At 36.3% G+C, this 21,545-nt stretch overlaps 1 protein-coding gene across 1 annotated transcript; it reads left to right on the top strand.

Moving 5' to 3' along the window:
• Positions 1-3,091: 3,091 nt before the first annotated feature.
• On the top strand, positions 3,092-8,209 carry zic6 (zic family member 6). The gene is made up of 2 exons (XM_028459810.1): positions 3,092-4,294; positions 7,349-8,209. Exons 1-2 carry the CDS (start codon positions 3,310-3,312, stop codon positions 7,981-7,983), a joined length of 1,620 nt encoding a protein of 539 aa, XP_028315611.1. The 5' UTR covers positions 3,092-3,309; the 3' UTR covers positions 7,984-8,209.
• The last annotated feature ends 13,336 nt before the right edge of the window (positions 8,210-21,545 follow it).

Genomic DNA, 21,545 nt, shown 5'->3' with positions numbered 1-21,545 from the left:
AGAAAAATCATGATGTTCCCTCCCCTAATGATAATAGCTTGTGTATTTTGCAATGGAAATGTTAATATGGTTTTGTTTTGTACAACATACTTTACCGGTGCTGTGAAATTCATATAACCCTTTTACTTTATAGCAGTTAATATTGCATTGATATATATATAATTATTAGTATTTTTTTAATGTGTCATTTTGCTGTATCTCTTTTTATGACCATTCGGGCCTTGAGTGACTTGGGCACCTGGAGTCAGCCTTCATATGGCTGATGGAGAGGGCTAATTGACTTCTTGCTGTGATTTAGTGGAGCATCTGTCTCCAAATGGACTCATCCCAAACCTGTTAATTCATCTAAATTTCATAAAGTCATGGCACGACTGTGCATCTCCAATCCCTCATCAATTATGAAATCTCAGAACACTCCACCAATTATTTTATCACACACACAGACACTTTACAAATACAAGTGTAGGCGTATGTCCAGACCTAGTTTATATAGTTTAACGCACTTCTCTCAATCTCAAATTATTTTAGTATTTCTTATGTGTTACACTGATAATTGTATATTTCTGAATGTGTTTAGAAATTCCTTAGCAATTTTCAATATTTTTTCAATGGTCTTCTCTAAATAGTATGTATTTTGATTTTTTTTTCTTCCCCCCACCAACACTATTTCACTTAAAATCATATGAATTTGATATTTGGTTTGGGGAACTATCCAGAAAAGAAAAGAAAAAAAAGAAAAAAAATATTTTTTTATTGGTGGGTTTTTGTGTGATTTCTACATGCATGCTATTCATTTGCTTCATATTCACTGTTGATGGAGTGTTTTGGATATTCTGGATGTTTAGTGTTTTCCCTGACATGGATATTTTGATCGTTTGGAGACATGTGTTGTAGACAACTGTCACTTGGATTTTGTTGGATTTGTCATGCAGCCACTATACAAACCTGAACTATAGGTTACATCATTCTTTTTAAGCATTTGTGCCCTATTGACATGGATTATTGATGATTTACTAAATATAGTGGGAAACTGGGATATATTGTGTGGAGAATTCAACTCAGTTGGATTTCCAGGTTGACACTTTTTTTCCCCCCATTACAATTAAATATTTATTTTTATATGAATTGTCTGAAAGTAACAATGCAATATTTTTTGAAATTTTACCATTACAGTTGGTATATTGCAAGTCTTAGTACACCAGCAAAGATAAGAGGAGAAATGTTATTTGTAAGAAGTGCATTCAAGGTTTAATTCAATTTGAGTGAAGAAAATTTGGTATGTTTTCAATATGATTTAATAACAATAATTGGCATAATGGCCACAACTTCTAATTCATTCCTGAGGTGGTTCAGGTTAAAGGTCTTTTGCAATCATGACTAAATCAGGCCAGCTCTGAGCCTGTATTATAGCTGTCAGCTATTTTGCAGCCTTTTAATGTCAAGTGGGCCCCTTTGCTTTTGTCTGGGACATAGTTGATGACATCAACTTAACATTTCTATGAAGGTATTCATTGCTCAATTAATTAATTCAATAATTTTATTTATTATATATTTTTACTAATTTGCAACTTTTTTTTTTTTTTTTCAATTATGAGCTTCCATGTGTAGGCTACAAATAAACTGCAATGTGCAGTTTAAAGCACGGTGTGTGTGTGTGTGTGTGTGTGTGTGTGTGTGTGTGTGTGTGTGTGTGTGTGTGTGTGTGTGTGTGTGTAGGCCTATATATCATTGAAAGAAACAGATCAAAGAGTGAGTGCATGGGGAAAGTTGGTCAGGGAAAAAACGGGTGCAGCAGCAGTCATTCATTCATTCATTCATTCATTCATTCATTCATTCATTCATTCATTCATGCAGGAGAATGCAGCCGCTGTCCTCACAGCACCCCCGGAGTAAGAAACAAAGTTGGTCTGACTTTCCTTCGAACACTAGAGACTATAAAACTCAACGGCAGCTGCGCGTCACGTTTTATTATCTGCATTTTACGTACCCGACTTTACATTCTTGTCAGCCTGTGAGAGACGTGCTGCTCCTCGGAATAACAATGCTCTGAGTTTAGAGAAGAGAAAAAAAAAAAAAGAAAAGAAAAAAAAAAAAACTGTGCATCGGAAAAAATGACTGCTCAAGATCTAAAGTGGAAAAATTAACGTCTGCTATATATGCGTTATGGAATTTAGTAAAACTGCAGGAAATGTGTGTGATGAAAATAATAATGATAATAAATAAATAATTAAAAAAAAACTGTTGAATGCTCATGAGGATTTAATTTAATCTGGCTTGTGATGTGGGGGGGATACTTGTTGCGTTATCAAAGTTTCACTAAAGCCTGAAAAAACAATAAAAAGTTATTCAACTAAACAAAATGTATTTATTTTATTTTATTTTATTTTATTTTATTTTATTTTATTTTATTTTATTTTATTTTATTTTATTTTATTTTATTTTTTGCCTCCAATGAACATTTACAATTGTTTTTATTTATTTAAAAATGCATTTAAAACTTGATAAACATTAATATCAACTCATTTACATGCATTGTGTCATTACAGATAAACAAAATAGCCTAAATCAGATTTAGTGTCTCTTAACTGTCTCTGTTTTTCCCCCTGAAAATCTTGACAATAATAGGCCTGACGTGCAAAGGGTAATTCCATGTATTCTTTTTTACAGCAAAGTATTATTCTCCACACGTTGTGTGTATTATTTTTGCGTTGCATTTCTGGTTTAAAAAATAAATCCCTTGCCCTGCAGCAGACAGCTGCATTGCACAGTGTACACTATAATCCAAGGCTACATTTCTCCAGTGCACAGATTTTAGAGCTGTGGTCTTGAGTTAAAGAGGCTCCAATATTTGGGAGTAGCCATATATCGCGGCACATTTCAAAGCGTTTTCTCTGCGATATTTGAAAAAACGGAGTCGTGCAGCGCACGCCTGCTTGTCCCTTTAAAACAAACCCAGCTCCTGTCAATCACAACGCATTCCAACCAAAATCCCAAAGCTCTCCTTTTAAAAGCAGGTTTTCCTGCTGTGCTTTTATATTGCACCATGGCCTGTTTCGAAGCATTTTTTTTTTTTACTACCACGGTTATTGCCACAAATCAAGAGGGCAAAGTGAACGGGATGGGACTCACTGCAACTTTAACGAACCTGGGTCTGGTTCCTACTCCTGCGAAGTTCACGGCCAAGAATTTCACATGCAGATGATATACAACATGGAGAAAAAAATGGGGAAGTAAATTTCTAGGTGTGTCCTGAAGTGCTGAATTTGTAAGATCTCGTAAACTCACAGCCAAACTTCCCAACACATCATCATGATGACAAGCCTTTCGAGGTTTAGTGGCTGCCCTCTCTCCTGCGTCAACCCCGGGGAGAGCAATAGTGAACCCAGCGTGGGGCTGCCACCTTTGGCAGGAGAGCACATCATGGGGCACCCCACTGGCACTTCCTTAAAACTCTGCCCCTCGCACAATTTGCGAGACTACCCCGAGACGAGGGCCAGTGCATATGTTGACCACTCGGTCCCCACTTTTTCAGACTCTGGATACCCCTGTCACCGCTTAGCGCACAGCCCCAGGGGCTTCATCATTGGGGCCAATCTTCCTGGAGCCGGCATGCCACCCGTCACAGACCAACTGGCATCAAGAGTTAATCAACATGGCGGGATTGGAAGGTACCGTGACTTTACTGGCTGCAGAGACAACAGAAGCCATGCGTTTTTCTCAACTTATCAGGAGCAGGCCCACGCCTCCACCGACGCATCCAGAGAGCTCAGCAGCCAGATGATGCAGCTGGGTCTACCTGGGGAACTTCTGACCCGGAACCACCCTTATGGCCAGAGCATCAGCCCCCAGGGGAACGGCCAGCAGCTGGTCACACAGCTACTGGGTTTATACAAGCCTCTGAACATGGCCATCCAGCGAGGTGGTGGAGGAGGAGGAGACACGTTCCTCAGGTGCTCCAAACACACAGTGAAGCAGGAGCTGGTTTGCAAGTGGAATGACTGCCACGAGGGGGCTGCTGGTGCTGGGAAGATGCCTTGCTCCAGAGCCTTCGGGACCATGTATGAACTTGTCACCCATGTGACAGTGGAGCATGTCGGGGGACCGGAGCACTCTGAGTATGTGTGTCACTGGGAGAACTGTGCGCGAGACAGGAAGCCTTTTAAAGCCAAATACAAGCTGGTGAACCACGTCAGAGTCCATACAGGAGAGAAGCCTTTTCCCTGTCCATTCCACGGCTGTGAGAAAGTTTTCGCAAGATCAGAGAATCTCAAGATCCACAAGAGGACACATACAGGTTAGTCAATAATAATAATAATAATAGAAAGAATAATAAGAATAATAATAATAATAATAATAATAATAATAATAATAAGCAATATTAGGCTTTGATATTTAAATGTTGTTTATAAATACATGTAATGAAATATTTAAAATTCAGAAACAGTTTATTATTATTATTATTATTATTATTATTATTATTATTATTATTATTATTATTATTATTATTATTATCAGAATCAGAGGTACTTTATTATCCCAGGGGGAAATTGAAGTAATTTGAATAAATTAAAGTTATTAGTTAGCTGGTTATGCTTATAATAAATGTGTAATAAGTGGAATTTGTTGCTCATTCTTGGCCTTTGTTGTTGTGTGTTGTTTCCCATAGAGCATGTGTTGTGTTGTCTTCCTGCAGGAGATGTAGCACAGCTGTAAACCTGCAGTGAAGTCAGCAGGCCCCTGTGCTTTGGGTGCCTCTCCCACTTCATTCAGGGAAATTATTAAATAAATGCAGGGACACCGGAGCGCTGTGACGTAGGCGTTACGCGGCTCTCCCTGCCTCCCAGGGACCCCACAGCACATCATCACATGCAGTGATGAAGCAGTGTTGATGAAAAATGGGGGAGTATATAGGCCTATAGAGGAATGACATCAGTCATATTTATATGGCACATTCTGTGTATTTAATCCCCTCAATTGGTTTGCCAGTCATGACATTTGTAGGCCTGGGTTAAACCACACGATTACATGCATTCTAAAATAAAACAACCTGCCAATTTTTTTTTATTTTTTTAAATGCGAAATAAAATAAAAAGGCTGAAGATCACCTGTAAAAAATAATTCACAGCGCATTCTTACTTTGCACATCTTGGGATTTATATTAGAAATGTGTAATTGGGCTTTTAATTTGAGGATTGAGATTTAAGTGAATGGCCCTAAGGAAAAGAAAAAGGCTGGACAAATATAAATTTATTGGACACACTCTTTTACTTCTGGCGTAAATGGTTTTGCTAATGAAGGCAGACAGAAAAGAGACACTTAATGACATTTGTTAAGCTATTATCTCGTTGCACATGCGTAGTAGTGTGTGTTAATTGTACAAGTCGTTCATGAACTCGCATGCAGCAAGGCAAACAAAATAATTGAAATATAGAAAAACAAAACAAATGCATGTTCAATTGGGTGCGAAATAGTAATTTAGCAGTTGTTACAGTTTAATGCGTGAGGAGGACAGATTTTGTGCGCAGCTGTGAGCAGTTTGACTGACTATGTGAAAAGCGCATTTTAGTCAGAAAAATGTCAACATCCTCACAGGTAATCTTGCAATTTAAATTAATTCAGCAGAGCAACTTATCATTTGACAAATGCTCACACTTGTTGTAAGTCTGGTTTGAAGTTGCACAAAAGATTGTTGCAGAATAAATGCCATTCAGCAAATAAAATGACTTTAAAATCAAGTTTATTTAAGGGGAAACCATTTATTTATTTATTTATTTATGTTTTTCAGTTCGGGTCACCCATAGCTTTTTGGGTGTAAACTCATTGACTCTCATTAGTTTGTGTCCTCTTTGAACATTTAGTGTTTCCCATACTTGCCCCATGTACCCCTTAGCCATTATTTATTTGTGTCTGAAGGCTCGTCTAAACTCTTTTCTGCGTCTCGTCCAACATTAATCTTCAATTTAGGCCTTTTTTGTTCAATTATTTCTTTTAGAAATTTGAACTTCAGCTTTTGGTGTATTTTAAAGAGTTGTGCCACAAATTATTATTGTTTAAAAAAAAGTCTGTTGAAAAAAACATTTATAATGTAAAAAAAAACAAAAAAACAAAAAACAAATCTTTCTGTGTACCTCCTGAGAGGTGTTCAAGTACCCCTCGGGCAAACATGGGCAACTGCCGGCCCGGGGGCCAAATGCGGCCCTAGGCCTAATTTTGTGCGGCCCCCAAAAGTAAACGCAGAAAATGACAAAAAATCAAACTACACAAAATATGCAATATTTACTCTGAAAACTCAGAGGACGACCACTTAAATACAGAAAAATAACTGAAAAGGCATTGAAAACATAAAAAATAAACAAAAAAGACTCCAAAAACATAAATTGACTCCAAAACCACATAGAAAAGCATACAAAACGAGAACAAAAGTACACAGAATGACAAAAAACTCTATAAAACCACAAGAAAATACATAAAATAACTCCAAAAACACAAATGACAACAAAAAAAAATACATAAATTGACTCCCAAAACGGCAGACAACACAACAACAAAAACACAAACAAAAAAAAACAACAAAAATACACAAAAAAGGGTCTAAATACACACAAGATCACAAAAATAACAGAAAAAATATGTAAAACAACAACAAAAATACACAAAATGACTCAAAAAATACAAAGATGATTTCACAAAAAAAGAAAAAAAGAAAGAAATGACCAGAAAAACTCACAAACCCTTTTTCCTTCTTATTATTGTTCATATTGGTTATTATTCTAAATGCTGACATGAATGTTTGTAACTTGGTTTCGGATCTGACATTTGTATGTCCCTGCTGTCATTAACATGTCCATCTCTGCCCTAGGGGTACACTAGTGGTTTACAAAATTAATTTTCACCATATTTTGCCAGATCGCTTTCCCCCTTGTTCATATTTGTAAACATCTGAACCAAAAATGGAATCAATCACTTCACATTTAGGGATGGCACACTTTTTCACAATGTTGACGTTTTTTCCATTTTCAGGAATAGTGTTTGAACTGATGTAATGTTGTTACTCATTTAGTATAAATAAAGAGACTATTAATGACCATACTTCCCCTTATATCTTTAAAGTTTCTGATATCTATGAAAGTTGCACATTCTTTGGTTGAGCAATAAAAATTGTGGAAAAAAGTGTGTCTCCCTTTTAGGGACATATATGGGCCCAATTTATGGTACAGATGTTCAAAATATCAAGGCAAAATTTGGAAAGCCTTTTTTTTTGGATACCATTATATGGTAAACCACCCTAGGGTAAACGTACCCCAGTTTGGGAACCAGAGCTCTAACGTGTCCTTTCCGCCTTTTGCAGGTGAAAAACCGTTTAAATGCGAATTCGAAGGCTGCAACCGGAGGTTCGCGAACAGCAGCGATCGGAAGAAGCACTCTCACGTGCACTCCAGTGACAAACCGTACACGTGCAAAATCAGGGGCTGCGACAAGTGCTACACGCACCCCAGTTCCCTGCGCAAGCACATGAAGCTCCACTGCAACAACAGCAACAAGGACCAGGTCGACAAAAGCACCGACGGAGGTGGAGGTCAAACTGCGGAGGGCAGGCCAAGCCGAGCCCCGGACAGAGCCCAGCTCAGCCCCCCTCACCCCACCCAGGACACCCCCCTGCACTCCCCGCACAGTCGAGACGAGTCGAGCCCAAGGTCACGTCTCCATCACCCGTTTGACACCAGTTTGGACTACTCCACCACACACAGGTCCCACTCACAGCCCCTCCTGGACCCATTCTTACTACAGAGAGGCAGCTACTGCAGGTCCCAGTCCTCCCAGTACCCGTGCGCACAGACGGGCCACACGTTCGCGCAGAGCTCAAGGACTTTCTCCTCCACTTCTCCCTTTCAAAAAAGTCTAGTGAATGGATGGTACACATGCCACAGCGGCGTGGACACGTTCCCTTCACCAAAGCAGTGTCATAACATCCCGTCTCTCTGAGCTCCTGTTGCTTCTCTGTGCTTTTTGTCAACGTTGTGCAACATTTTTGGTCATCCTGCAGCTTTATTTGTTATTGTGAAACCTGTCGTTATAACCCCCCCCTCCTCCCTCGGTGGGTTATAGGAACAGTTACATTTGGAATAATTACTCACCACGTTGCGTAATGATATAAGAAATTAGACGCAAAAAATAAATAATAATGATATTGTCATGGGATTTATGGAAATCCGTGTGTTGTGATCTTATTTTCTGGAATGTAAACATCTTGCTGAATGTAACAGTAGGGTTCTTTTTCTGAATGTAAACTAGATGTATTGTATGTCGGGATGAGTAGAGATATTATTCATGACATATATGTGGCAGGATGAAATACATTTCTTAAAGAATTTTTTTTTTTTTTTTTTTTTTTTTAATTGCATTTGCAAATGTAACAAGCTTGTGCTGTGGGCCTAAAGCAGAGTTTGTCTGTAATTAAAACACTGCAGGGCTGAGTCGTATATATATATATATATATATATATATATATATATATATATATATATATATATATATAAAATGAACCCTCCCAGTTCATTGATTAAGTTTCACTTTCCGCTCCTTGTGTTTTTTCATCACCCATTCTTGCCCTTCCATAATCTACATTATATGCATATTTCACGTTTTTGTGCCAAGTAAGATCATTGTGAGTATAAAACTAGTGTTCGTTACTGTTAAAACGTTTAATCAGCATACAGCTCACATAAGCTACTGTATAATTAATTATGTATTCTATATTTTATTAAAGTGTCTACATTCCCTTTGATCAACCATACGTGGTTAAGTCTAATCAATGCATTCACCAGAACTTCTTAAAAATACAAATAAAGAGAAATTGAATTAAAGTATAGCAAATGGTACGTCTGCAGGGTTGTGCGGTTTGTTCTGTTTTAATTGGGCCTTTCGTTTTAATATTGTAGAATTCTCTAAAAACGTTTTTAATCTAAAATTATTATTATTATTATTATTATTATTATTATTATTATTATTATTATTATTATTATTATTATTATTATTGTTTAAAGAAGCAACTTTGAAAAGTCTATACGATTTTTTACATGTCTTTTTGTAGCGCACTGATGTCTTTGGGTGTACAGTTTGTCCACATTTTTGAACCAAACTTTGATTAATATCAGTTTTTTCAAAAAAGAAAAAAAAGTCATTTGCATTGCATTTGTTTTCTTATTTTTCCCCCCACTATTCTGGCACTTTATTTCTTTATTCACGTACAGTCACACTGGACGCACGCTTAGAATTTTTTTTTTTTTTTTTTTTTTTAAAAAAAATCACATTTTGGGTTAATGAGGTCTAACAACTCTCCTTCTCCAAATTCGTTCTGTACTTCCCACTTTAACAACGTCTTCTAAATCTCAAAAGTTTTTGTGCTTTACTGTAAATCACTGCCAAAAACGTCTATTATTATACTGCTGATCATGAAAGTTCTCATTCAAAGCAGATATGACATTCTTATTTATTTTTTTGCTGATAAATGTTGAATATGGTTTCAGAGCTGTAAAAGCTCAAATCAAATGTTCTTTTATTTTGGGTGTGCATTCTGCAAGAGTGGTAAATGTTTACTTCATACCACCAAAGTTACACACTTCCTCTGACATATTTGTTTTTGTTTTCATGGATTTTTACATTTATTTATTTATTTTTTATTTTTTTGGTCTTTTGGAAAGTAAATTTCAACAAGCACCTCATTATTTTAGAGGAATGAGCTGAGAAGACTTGTGTTTGAAGCTTGACTTTCCCTTTGCAGAGATTGAATTCAATGCTACTAATGCAGATATTGAGTATAAACACAGTTATACTCAGTGAGTTGTTGATGCTTAACAGCTCACAGTTGGCACTATTTGACAAAAATTAGCCTACACGCATCACCAAAAATATTTGACTTGTTTAAAAAAAAAAAACCAAAAAAAAAAACCTCAATATTAGAAACTAGTCAATGCATTGAAACACAGTAGTGAAGATGGCGTGCAAAAGTGGTACACAACATTTTACTGAGTTGCTCAATAAGGTGTCAGAAAAGTCACAATTATGATGATCATATACGTGTAGTCGTCCTTCTCTGGCAGTGACAAAGTGGCACATTAAAACATGAAATATATTTATCAGTTCCTTCTCACACAGTAAGAATAAGAAAGATCAATAAAAAGGGAACTTGTTCATCATTAAGTTATTTACATTAAAATATGTTTTCTCTCATAGTTTTTATTATTTAGACAACTTTCCGGATTAAAATTTTTTTTATTTACATAGTGGTAAACTAAAAGTTGACTACATTACCTTATGTCAGCTGTATGGTTTTTCTAAATTCAGGTACAGGAACGAGTGAGCAACAGCATTGCCTAAAAATACACTCAAGTTCCCACAATTCTCCCACATTTCTAGTCAAATAAAGTCTAAGTGCATGACACATTCCTCTGGTCCTTAAAATAGCGGTGCTTGAAATTTGTGAGTAACTTGTTTGTGTAGTTATGTGTGCCAGTTTTTTCCTTGTGAGCTCCATTTGTTGCTCCGGGGCTCAAACCTTTTGGGAGTGAGCGAGATATTATTTGATGATGCGTTTTGCAAATCCCTCCCGTGTTTGGCTGTAGTTAAATTTATGTATTTAATTTTCCATCAAAAGTCTTGGTGAGGAGTGTCTTCGTGATTCTTGAAGCTGTTTTACTAAGGCAACACCTTGTTTGAGAGGGGTGCTTTTTTTATAAGGAGGGGGGTTGCTTTCTGCAGGAAATATAAGTCACTGAATCAGTTCTGATCTCATCACTAAATGAAATACTATTGGCCTGTATGTGTACCATTAAAATTATGTCGTTGCACTATAGGAAACTGGGATCAACTTCACTTTTAATGATGGAAAAGCCGGACTTTTTCCATTAGCCACCCACGGTCATATTGTGTTTTCAGTAATGCTCACATATTCAAACTGCAGCTGTGTGCACTGCTGTGATCCACCCTTTTCTCTGCTGTTGAAAATAATAATTAAAAAAAAAAAATGCAGCATATCAAGAAAAAATGAATTTGAATTTGAAAAGCAAAAAGAATTTATTAGTGTATGAATGCTCAAACAAAGGGAAAAAAAATGCTCCAAACTGTAACTATATGGCATTGTGTATTCAGACCAAGCTGCACTAATATTCCATAAACACTGAACCTCATGCCACACCCTTCCCCCCAGTAATCATAACTGATTAGACCTCTGCTTCCCAGTTTGCCACATGCCTGCCGCCATCTTTACTTTTCTGCTCTCTGCCTAGCAACAAGCACACAGGCGCCATTTTGGACTGGGGTACATAGGGTACATATTAATTTAGTGTAAGTGAATTAATTTTACCTCCAAATCCTCTAAATGTTAGTCTCGCTCCTCCCCTCAGTGGCTGCTGCGCCGTACTCGGGATAAGCTCCAGCTGTGTATCAGGAGGTGGGCGTCTTTGTCATTGCAGTTTTTTCGTTTTTTCTGCATCATCATAACCACGTATGACATCTTGCGTAACTTACACCGCGTGGCTCCCACCCTTCTTCTGAAACAGTTGACTTGGGCGAAGTAGAAAGCCATGACAGCGTTGACTCTCACCTAACATTTTGATTGTCGATCTGTTTTTAGCTCCATCATCTTTAGGTCAATAAAATGGAGCTGTTTCATCCCCAACTTGCTGGCTTCTTTTCACCCCATGATGCCCCCCCCCCCACCCTTTTTTCCATCACGGATCCTCTTGTTTCTCTGTCTTGTCTATCTCAATCATGTGCTTTTTCACCCACGATGGCACTTCATGATGGCCCCTAATCTCGCTTTACTTACAAGCTAGTATACATCCAATATAATTTTCCGTTAATGCATCGTCTGCTACTGTCACAAAATGTCCTTCCAAATGATTAATATTTTTATTTATTTATTTATTTATTTATTCGACAGGCACAATGCAATTCAACATAGATACAATTAGAGTTTGCAGCTGATGTGATGGTTATAGATATGTAGCTAATGCTAGTTCACAACTCTTGTCACTATGAAATACAGTTAAAACAACAAAACATATACCCACCCACAATACAAAGATTATAAAAACATTTACATACACACACAGTTATTTACCATGCAAGAAAAAACAAACAGTTATTTAATTTCCCTTTTATGGTTTTCGTCAACTAAATTTTTTTAAGTGACAATAACTAGGCTATGACTAATAAAAATAATACATGTGAAAGAAAACTACCAGTATATCAAATATATTGATATTTTCATTAACTAATAAAAAAAAAAAAATCAATATATTTAATAGTTTTCGTCCCATGTGACGAAAACTATTTCATCACATGGGAGGAAATCCAATCAGAACTCATGTGATTGTGCGGTTTTACTTGTTGTAAAATCAGTCTGTGTATTTACAAATATTAAAATATCACCCCATATCAGGTTGATCAATGTAATTAAATGTTTTAAAAATGCATAAACTATGCTGTATATTTTAGTCGACTATATCTGTAACACGTTTAGTCATTTAAAATCTTAATGTAATTTAGTTGACTAAATGTATATAACTGAAATAGTCCTGATGACTCATTTTTAATTAAAAAAAAAAAAAATGCTGTTAAAATGAAGAACTTAGTTGTTGCCAAAGTAAAAACCTGAACAATGCGCAAATCATCCACTTAAAACATAAATAACTTGAGTGAGATTAATGAGCTGTGCATGTCGCTGGCTCTTCTCAGTGAACATTATGAAAGTAATCTGTATTATTTCTAAGCCTATGTTAATTTGACAGTTTGAAAATTAATAAGATTATTTACAAGGATTTTATGTAAGACAATGTAATTACGATCAAATGTGTGTTCAAGCCTGTTTACAAACCATAATGGTGGTTGAAAATGTCTCAGCGCTGGTTTCTCACGATTTAGCCAGACTGATCTTTCAGATTTTTCCTCCATTCTCATCTGCACTGCAGTTTTCTGATTTCAGCGGTGCCAACCCCCTGTGTCGTCCAGTCTGTACTGGGGCTTATTAAACCAGGCTCCTTTTCACCCTTCCCAACAGTCGCTCACTCCACTGTCAACTTAAGTCCGAGCCCCTGGAATTCTCAGCTCTCTGACTATTGTTATAGAGTTTTACCCCCCAAAAAATGGGTTTAACTAACCATGGTTTTGCTAAACAGCCAATGTACAGCTAGATAAAAAAGACAAAATAAAGGCCCTGCCTACTTTATATGGATATTTGTCTTTTGGCAGATTGTGGATGGGTCTTTAAAATATGCCTTTTCCCATTCTTTCATTTATTATCCATGCCTTACATAACATACTTTGACAGCTTCTGATGAGACACTTTTAAAGATACTTCTAGGGTTTCCCATGAGCTGCTAAGCTCAGGAGGTAAGAACATGACTGACAGTGATCATCACACACAAAGAAGAAGCAACAAACTGAATGAATAAAGTTTTTAAATGGCCCGGAGCAGATGTTGTGGTTTGTTTCAACGCAAAGAGAAAAATAAATAAAAATTCCCCAAACTTTACATCTCTTGAAATTTTTTACTTTTTCATATTTTTGGGAGGGGTGGAGTCAGAGTGGGTTGTGTGAGGTGAGGAGACCTTTGAAGATCTTTCAACTCCTGCAGGCTCCAGGACTATGAGAGGCACTAGCATCCTTTTATGGGAATGACCATAACTTTGGTCCCCTGACTTTAATCCCTACCCTAGACCCTTTCCATCAGAGATCAACCAGTCTGAGGCGTTTTGTCCTATACTGACGCTGGCAAGGGCAGCTGCTACCTTTCATGTATATGAAGAGGAGTGTTGTGAACATGGTTAGCTTAGCACACAGGAGACAGTATCTTCATCTTGCTCTGTGACATTGTTTTACAGTTGACTATCTTTGAAAAATTACCAGTTATGCTTTGATCCCTTTGTGTAATAATCCACATTTTAGTGCAAAGCAAGTTGTTGCTAGGAGATGTTGGAAAGTCTTTGATCAATTCTGGCAAAAACACACTTCTTTAGCTTTTACAGAAACTCAGCAAAGCAACATTACATGGCTGTTTTCTTTGCTGCTTCTTAAAACCACCACCTTCCGTTTCAAAAAAAAAAAAAAAAAAAAAAATTTCTGTTATTTGCTGCCGACTTTTTCTATGATTTCTCAAATCTCTGTCGTTTGAGGCTGGGTTTTGAAAAAAAAGAAGAAGAGAGAAACCGCATTGATCACGGTCCAGGGTTTTTCAAAGTGGTGAGTAATCGTGAGTGTTTAATTTTATCTGTTGCAGTATGCATAGCAAGTCGGCTGTGTAATCAAGCCTGTGAACTCCACATCTGAAGGAAGGATTCAGTTTCTGATCACAACCCCATTGAAGCCTATCCATTCGCTCAACATGGACGTGTTGATGTGCTCAAACTTGCACTTGTGGTTGCACTGCTTTCAAATTCAAATGTACTGGACAGGGTGCTCTGGGTGGTTTTTAACTGGTGGAAGAGTTTGTAGGCACACTTGAAAAAAAAATCACAACCCAAAAAACAAACAAACTGTAAGTACAGATGAATGGCTACCATTGCTGTTAACTCACTGTAGTACAAGATGACCCCAGGGACTAACTTTACAATGATAGATATGAGTTGCTGAGAAGTTAGAAGCCAAATTACTGTTTGACCAAACTTTGCATTGGTGTAATATGTTTGCAATAAGACTTTGACATTATTTAAAAAGACAGATGTGATTTTTGGTGCTTTCAACTCTTTCATTCATGACAAAGGTTGTGTTATTGTGACAAAATATGAACAAATAAGCAAATCTAACCTGTTGTTATTCCGTATCATCTAAACATTATTCCTCAAAGATCAGTGAAGCTCTGAAGGTAGAATTCTATTGATGTAAATAGTTCATCATTAACTACATTCAAAAGAGCACAGGGTTCATGGGAGAGAGTAATTAGCTAGTTGCACGCCTTTGAGGAGCCCAGGTATTAGATTTAGGAGTGGCAAAGGGAACGAGATGAACTGTCCCTTCATCTTTTAATCATCAATAATGCTGGCCAACCTTGTATTGAATGTATACTGTGATATGGTAATTAGATGCACAAAGTGTGTGCGCTGGCTTGTGTAGCTATGTGTAAAGCACTTGTGTAGACATTTAACGGCTGAGGCCATTTTTGTCTCAGGATAAGTAAAATACTTGTGCCCCTGTGAGTTAAACCTGGGAAGGTTACAAATTTCCGAAGAACAAAGCGATACTGATGGTTTATATTTCACTCCGGTGGGAATATTTGTGCTTTTAAGGTACATGAAGTGGCGAGAAATCAGAAAGAAATCTGCAATAGTAATGTATTTCCTTTAGGTCCTTTATTAAAGTGGGATATTGTTGTGATAATTAGCACTTGTCCTCAGCTCTACTCCAGTGCCTTACATTACATATCCTGTTGCTGTTGTGAATGCCAGAGTTTTTCCTTTGTTATGTAATTGACAGACTTATGCAACCGATCTGTACAGCTTTGGTACATCACCAAAAAAAGAAGAAAAAAAAAACAACAATGAATTCCCAAGAAAATATATTGCCTTCAGCGTAACGGAATATAATATTTCAAAACCTACCTCAACAGATAGCAGGGAAATAATATTGAAGCAATTTCGCACATATTGAAAAACATTGTGTGAAAGGAGACATATTTGCTGTGAAAATAGTTTTTATTTATTTTTTACCATTAAAACAAATCAATCTTATTGTGATTGGCTGGTCCTCATTTAACAAATGAGAGAAGTTGGTAAAAACAAAGACTGTCATAATCACCTGCTGTACTGTACAGTAAGTACAGTTTTTGCCTGTTTCCAATACTGTATTTCACCTTTTCCTCCTTTTATCAGGAAAAAAAACCCCAAGCCAGTTACATTTGGAATATAGCGTAAACAGAAGAGGAGCTAGTGTGGGCTGGTGGTAATACACGCTGGTAAACAAGGTGCCCGGGGCAACATAAAGTCACTGACATAATTATCAACAGAGGGTTTTTTTCTCCCTCATCTCAACTGCAAAAGAGCTTTTTACTGCTGTTTATGTTGTAAATCAGATCATTTAAATATCAGCAGATATTTAGGGCCATGTGATTTGTTAAGAACAATTAAAACATGCTTTAATTCCCATAATTACTTCAAGTATTTGGCAAAAGATTAGTTTCTTTAGTGTCTTAAGCTTTAACTCGTTCATGTCAGTTGATTACAGAGGGAAACCCATTAACAGCCTTGTGGCAGATCCAGTCATTTTCAAGCAAGTGTTTTTTTTAAAAGATATCATCACACACTAATATTGTTTTTCATTGTGATAAACTACATGTGTGCTCTGGCGCTATATCGATCCAATGTGTGATGACGGCCATGTGATTTGAGGTAGAGCGGACATTGCATGATGTTACTTTTGTTCTGCATATTCTGGACAAAATGTAACATCATGAAATACATTGTAATTTTTAAAAATAAAACAACAACAACAACAACAACAACAACAATATCCTCCTAAATAAGCCATACACTCTTGATTAAAAAACAACAGCAACAACAACAACAAAAAAAACCAACTAATTTTTCCATTGCTTCAAACATTGTTTAAAAAGCAATAATAGTTATGTGTAGACTCTAAACACTTTGCGTTTCAGAAAAGCTTTCGGTTAATGGATTTTTTACTCTTGTTTTCCTTTTTATGATGTTGCTCCTGTTGTTTTAAATTCACCTTTGTTTTGTACAGCACTTTGTGATTTTTATTTGTGAAAAGCGCTTTATAAGTAAACATTTACTTACTTACTGACTTACTTACTAACAGGAAATTATTTTTAACATTAAAAACATTTCATTAAAAATGCAGCCGCATTATTAATTGTTAATTGTGTCCCGACAGTCACGACAATGATAAAATTGTTTCTAAACTAAAAGAATACTATTTCAAACTTCAGGATATGTTACAAGACTAAATGATCTGTCAAACTATCCTTAATGTGACACAATAAACAATAAACACAACCTTTTTAGTAGAAAGAAAAGTTTACCACGTCAATGAATTAACTCGCCAGCAGCCAAACACGTTCTTTGGTATGTAACTTTGCAGCCTGTCTCTCCCCTATCAATGGATCACCGGAATTTGTAATGCACTTTTCTGTCACGTATTAGCGTATATTATAGCATCCTATTCTGCACCACACTTAATCACACTAAATCACATCACAAACAACACAAGTGGGTAACATATGGTATTGCAACTTGTCTTTTCTTAAATAGCTGATAGCATAAAACTAAAGTTTATGGCATGGCCCTGTGATTTAAGATGTCAGTTGTACATAGCATAGCATAGCATAGCATAGCATAGCATAGCATAGCATAGCATAGCATAGCATAGCATAGCATAGCATAGCATAGCTCATATTGTTGCTCATAATGTTACTCATATTGTTGCCCATATTGTTGCTTATTACTAGTAACTATTAAAAAATAGATAAAGAAACTTTTTAATAGCCTGTTTAAAATGATTGATCCCTTTTTTATTTTATAATTATAATTGTGTCCATGTCATCATCAAGTAAAAGACAGCAGATATAGCTGAAGTCAAATACAGTATTGCAGGGATTTGTAAATTTTGAAGAAATATAAAGAAAAACGTTGCATAGCATAGCATAGCATAGCATAGCATAGCATAGCATAGCATAGCATAGCATAGCATAGCATAGCATAGCATAGCCATTTTTCATACCACAAAATAAAATTAAGCTTATCCTATTTTAAGGACCATATTTATTCAAGTCAATTTGTGAGGTTTGTGAACCATAATGAAAAGTAATAAAGGCCTTTTATTGTCCCTTGAGGGAGAGCTGGATGCTGGGGGTGGAGCAATAGCGTGTGTGTGTTTGTGTGTGTGTGTGTGTGTGTGTGTGTGTGTGTGTGTGTGTGTGTGTGTGTGTGTGTGTGTGTGTGTGTGTGTGTGTGTGTGTGTGTGTGTGTGTGTGTGTGCCCTCTGGAACTGTGAGCCACAGCAGTGTCGAGTGAAGTCCTCGTGCATCGTAGCTCGCAGATCACAGAAGTTTCGAAAGACACCTCTTTGATCAATTTTTGTTTTTTAAAATGTTAAACCTTTGAACATTTCAAGTCGCTTGTGCTTTTTATTTATAAAGCCTATTTAGACAATCAAGGAGTTCAAAAATAATTAGGCTTATACATGCACATGAGAGTGGGCATGTATTCCCTTTCAATCTTGTAAAATCCAACTTTGATGATAAAAGTTCTAAGCTGATGTTGTGCACAAATGATTTCTGAATAGTAATGACATTCTTTAGAGCTTTTGTCACTAGGGCATGTTGGGTTTATTCATTTTCCCCTACTAGAAACCATGTATTGACCAATATAGGCAATCTTGTTTTTTATAAATTAAGGGTATAAAAAATGGAGGCTGTTACTAGTCTTAATTTAAGTTTACTACATCCATCCAGCACATTAACATCTAGTTTAGGTACGGGTTAAATTACGCAGCTGTGTGTGTGTTTTTTTCAGATAATGTTGGGGGAACAGAGTCGACGCTGCTGACTGTTTATTCTGGCAGCTGAAGGCAGAGACATTTCTGATACATTTCACAAACATCACACATGACAACTTGTGATGCCACCTCAGTGATATTTCCCCTGAAAGGTCTCCAACTAACAACAACATCTTATTGATCGTCAGCACTCGTTTTTTTTTTTTTTTTTACCAACCTTCTCACACCTTCACACATATAGAGACACACCTGGGTGGATATGGATTTAAAATGTTCACTGAAAGTTGCTAACTTTGCCAAACACATTCCTTGGCATAGTTGTTTCAATTAAGCTCATCGTAGTGGGGATTTTATTTCTCCCAGAGGACTTCAGCACGGGCAGAGAGTGTGATGAAAACCCAAAACATAAACAGTGGCTCATTTCTCAGTCCAGAATGAAAATATACTACATAGATTTGTGTCCTGAATAAAAGACTGTGGCACATGATGTGCAATCAAAAGGAGAGAGAGAGAGAGAGAGAGAGAGAGAGAGAGAGAGAGAGAGAGAGAGAGAGAGAGAGAGAGAGAGAGAGAGAGAGAGAGAGAGAGAGAGAGAGAGAGAGAGAGAGAAACCTAAACTGCGAGGAAATAAACTCAGCTTTCCATAAATTTTAGTAAGAAATGTCATTATTTATTGAGATGTTAAAGCAAATTGTCTATTTAATACATGGGGTAACATGGATACTTTATTTCATCCAAATTTAAAAATACTACTCAATACATTGTTGCCCATTAAAAGGAAACACGGCTTTAATATTAATTTTTTTTTTTGTGACACATTAGCCCAATATAAACAGATTAGCATGGTTACATGCATAATTTCAAATGAGGTCAACTGGATCAGATTACTTTGTCTAAATATAGTATACAAATTACCATAACAACTGACAACAAATGACATTGCGTTAAGTGTAGATGCAGAACAATAAATAAAACCTAGAAAATACATATTTGGTAGGGGTGGCACGATATGCACGAGACGAGATACGATATCAGGCTCACGATAACAATACAAGATGATATTTTGGAAAGGGAAGAAAAGACCAAAAATATGTAGTTGGAAAAATATAACGCAAAAGCAAAAACTGACAACTCATGCCAGTCTAAAATTAAAACCAAATAATGTCAAAATCATGACATTCTTAAAAAATAATATTCTGCGCATGAACTGCATAATGCAATAAATAGTGAAATGTGAAAATTAAACATTATATATGTCAGTATTTATGTTCATCTGTTTACATTTTAGTTAATAAAATCCCAACATACTAGATCTAGGAAAAACATTTCCTTTCAATTGTGAATGGCTACTGTTTACATCCAGATTTTGACACCTCCTTTTGCACCTGAATTAAGTTTTCTTTAATGTCAACCAATTCAGAGTTTTAAAGAATCGTCTTGGCCATAGAAGCCAAATAAAACCTTCCAAATGTGGCCAAATTCAATAATAGACGTGAAACTTTGCCCATGAATGCGTTCTCTGACGCTTCCAGTTTTATAATATGGTAGCAAGTGCAAAGAGTGAGAGAAAGAAAGTGTTTCTAGATAATACTGTTGCCAACTGATAACTTTATATTCATAAAAAAAAAATGGCCTCTCAATGGACTGCATACATTGAGACATTTCAAACCCTTGCAAAGGCACTCTTTATTCTTGATTACAATCATTTTCTTGACATTTTTGACTTGTTCTTATATATTTTATCTAGATCAGTGAACACATCTGTAGAGCGTTTGCTTAGAAAAGCTTTGAAATGATTCTTCACTAATCTATAAACACAAACTTTCTCTGTAGATAGTGGTGTGCTTTACTTTAGTGTGTTGAAAGTGGAAATTTGGGGACCTCTGTGCTGCATCACTGAGTAAAAAAATAAAAATAAAAATGAAATTACGTTTCCTGTTGTGGAAAGTGAGCCAGATGACCTGTGCAGTCACTCTGTTATTGCGTCGACCTTACTCATCAATCAGAAATCAAAGCTTTGACGCTTGCCAACATTAAAGGGCTGCTACTGGCATGTCTTGTATCGAGATACTTTATTCTGCTAAGCATATTAATGTACTGAAGGTCTCAAGCATGAGTCTCCTCACTGATCTTGTAGAAGAAGATACTCCTGTGCACCATGAGGCACATTTTCAGTCAGTAGTCATGGTGGGATTGCATATACATGTCTTCAAAAACACAGATATTATGGGCGACTGACAAGAACGAGGCACTATAATGTTGTAGATCTTCAGCTTTTTTCAGCTAGAAATAAGTTACATAAAAGTAAGTAGAAGGTAGAATTGTGTTTTGTGAAAGCTAGAGAGAAGAAAAAAAATCATCCTTTTATTGTCACTGTTATTTCTCAGAGTTTTTTTTTTTGTGCCTCCAAAATAATTGTTCCAAAAGTAAAGTGTTGCTCAGTTTTCATTGGCTGTGTGCATTTTGCCTAAAGCTTTCCAGAAATTTTTATTCCAGGATGACTTGGGGTTTCAACTTCATGAAAAAAGTGCCTAAAAAAGTATCCAGAATGTCACTGCTGCCAGTGTGCACCTGGCAGTGTAAAAAAAAAACCAAAGAGAAAAGGTTTTATTTTTTATTTTTTATCCTTATCCTACTCATCTGCACTTATGTGTGTTCACTATGTTTTTCTTTGCTCCTTGTGGCATTGTGTGAGGCAAGATTGTTTGTTTATGAACAACTGGCAAAACTTCAACAAAGCCTTTTTTCACAACCAAATGTTTCCTTTATGATGAAAAGAAAGAGTTGAAACACTTTGATCAGCTGTTTTAATCACATATTGATAATCCTAAAGGATTCACGTAACGCTCTTTCTTAATTACTCTCTAAAGTAATCCTGTTTCTTTTGTTTGAAAGGGTGTCCGCTCATTATTATCACAATTTAGAGATAAATGTCCCATACTTTTATTTAGAATCTAAAGCCTGCAGTTTATTTGATTATTAATGAACGAATGGCTGATCTTGTTTCCTTTATTTCATTCTTTAATCTTTTATTC

The sequence above is a fragment of the Gouania willdenowi genome, chromosome 10, assembly GCF_900634775.1.
Source record: "Gouania willdenowi chromosome 10, fGouWil2.1, whole genome shotgun sequence".
Classification (NCBI taxonomy): Eukaryota; Metazoa; Chordata; class Actinopteri; order Blenniiformes; family Gobiesocidae; genus Gouania; species Gouania willdenowi.
This window is presented reverse-complemented; position numbering and strand designations above follow the sequence as displayed.

Bases quoted from the DNA above. Each gene is read 5' to 3' on its own strand.
- zic6 (XM_028459810.1), top strand. From the start codon at position 3,310: ATGATGACAAGCCTTTCGAGGTTTAGTGGCTGCCCTCTCTCCTGCGTC. The intron at 4,295-7,348 runs GTTAGTCAATAA...CGCCTTTTGCAG, and splicing joins CCACAAGAGGACACATACAG to GTGAAAAACCGTTTAAATGC.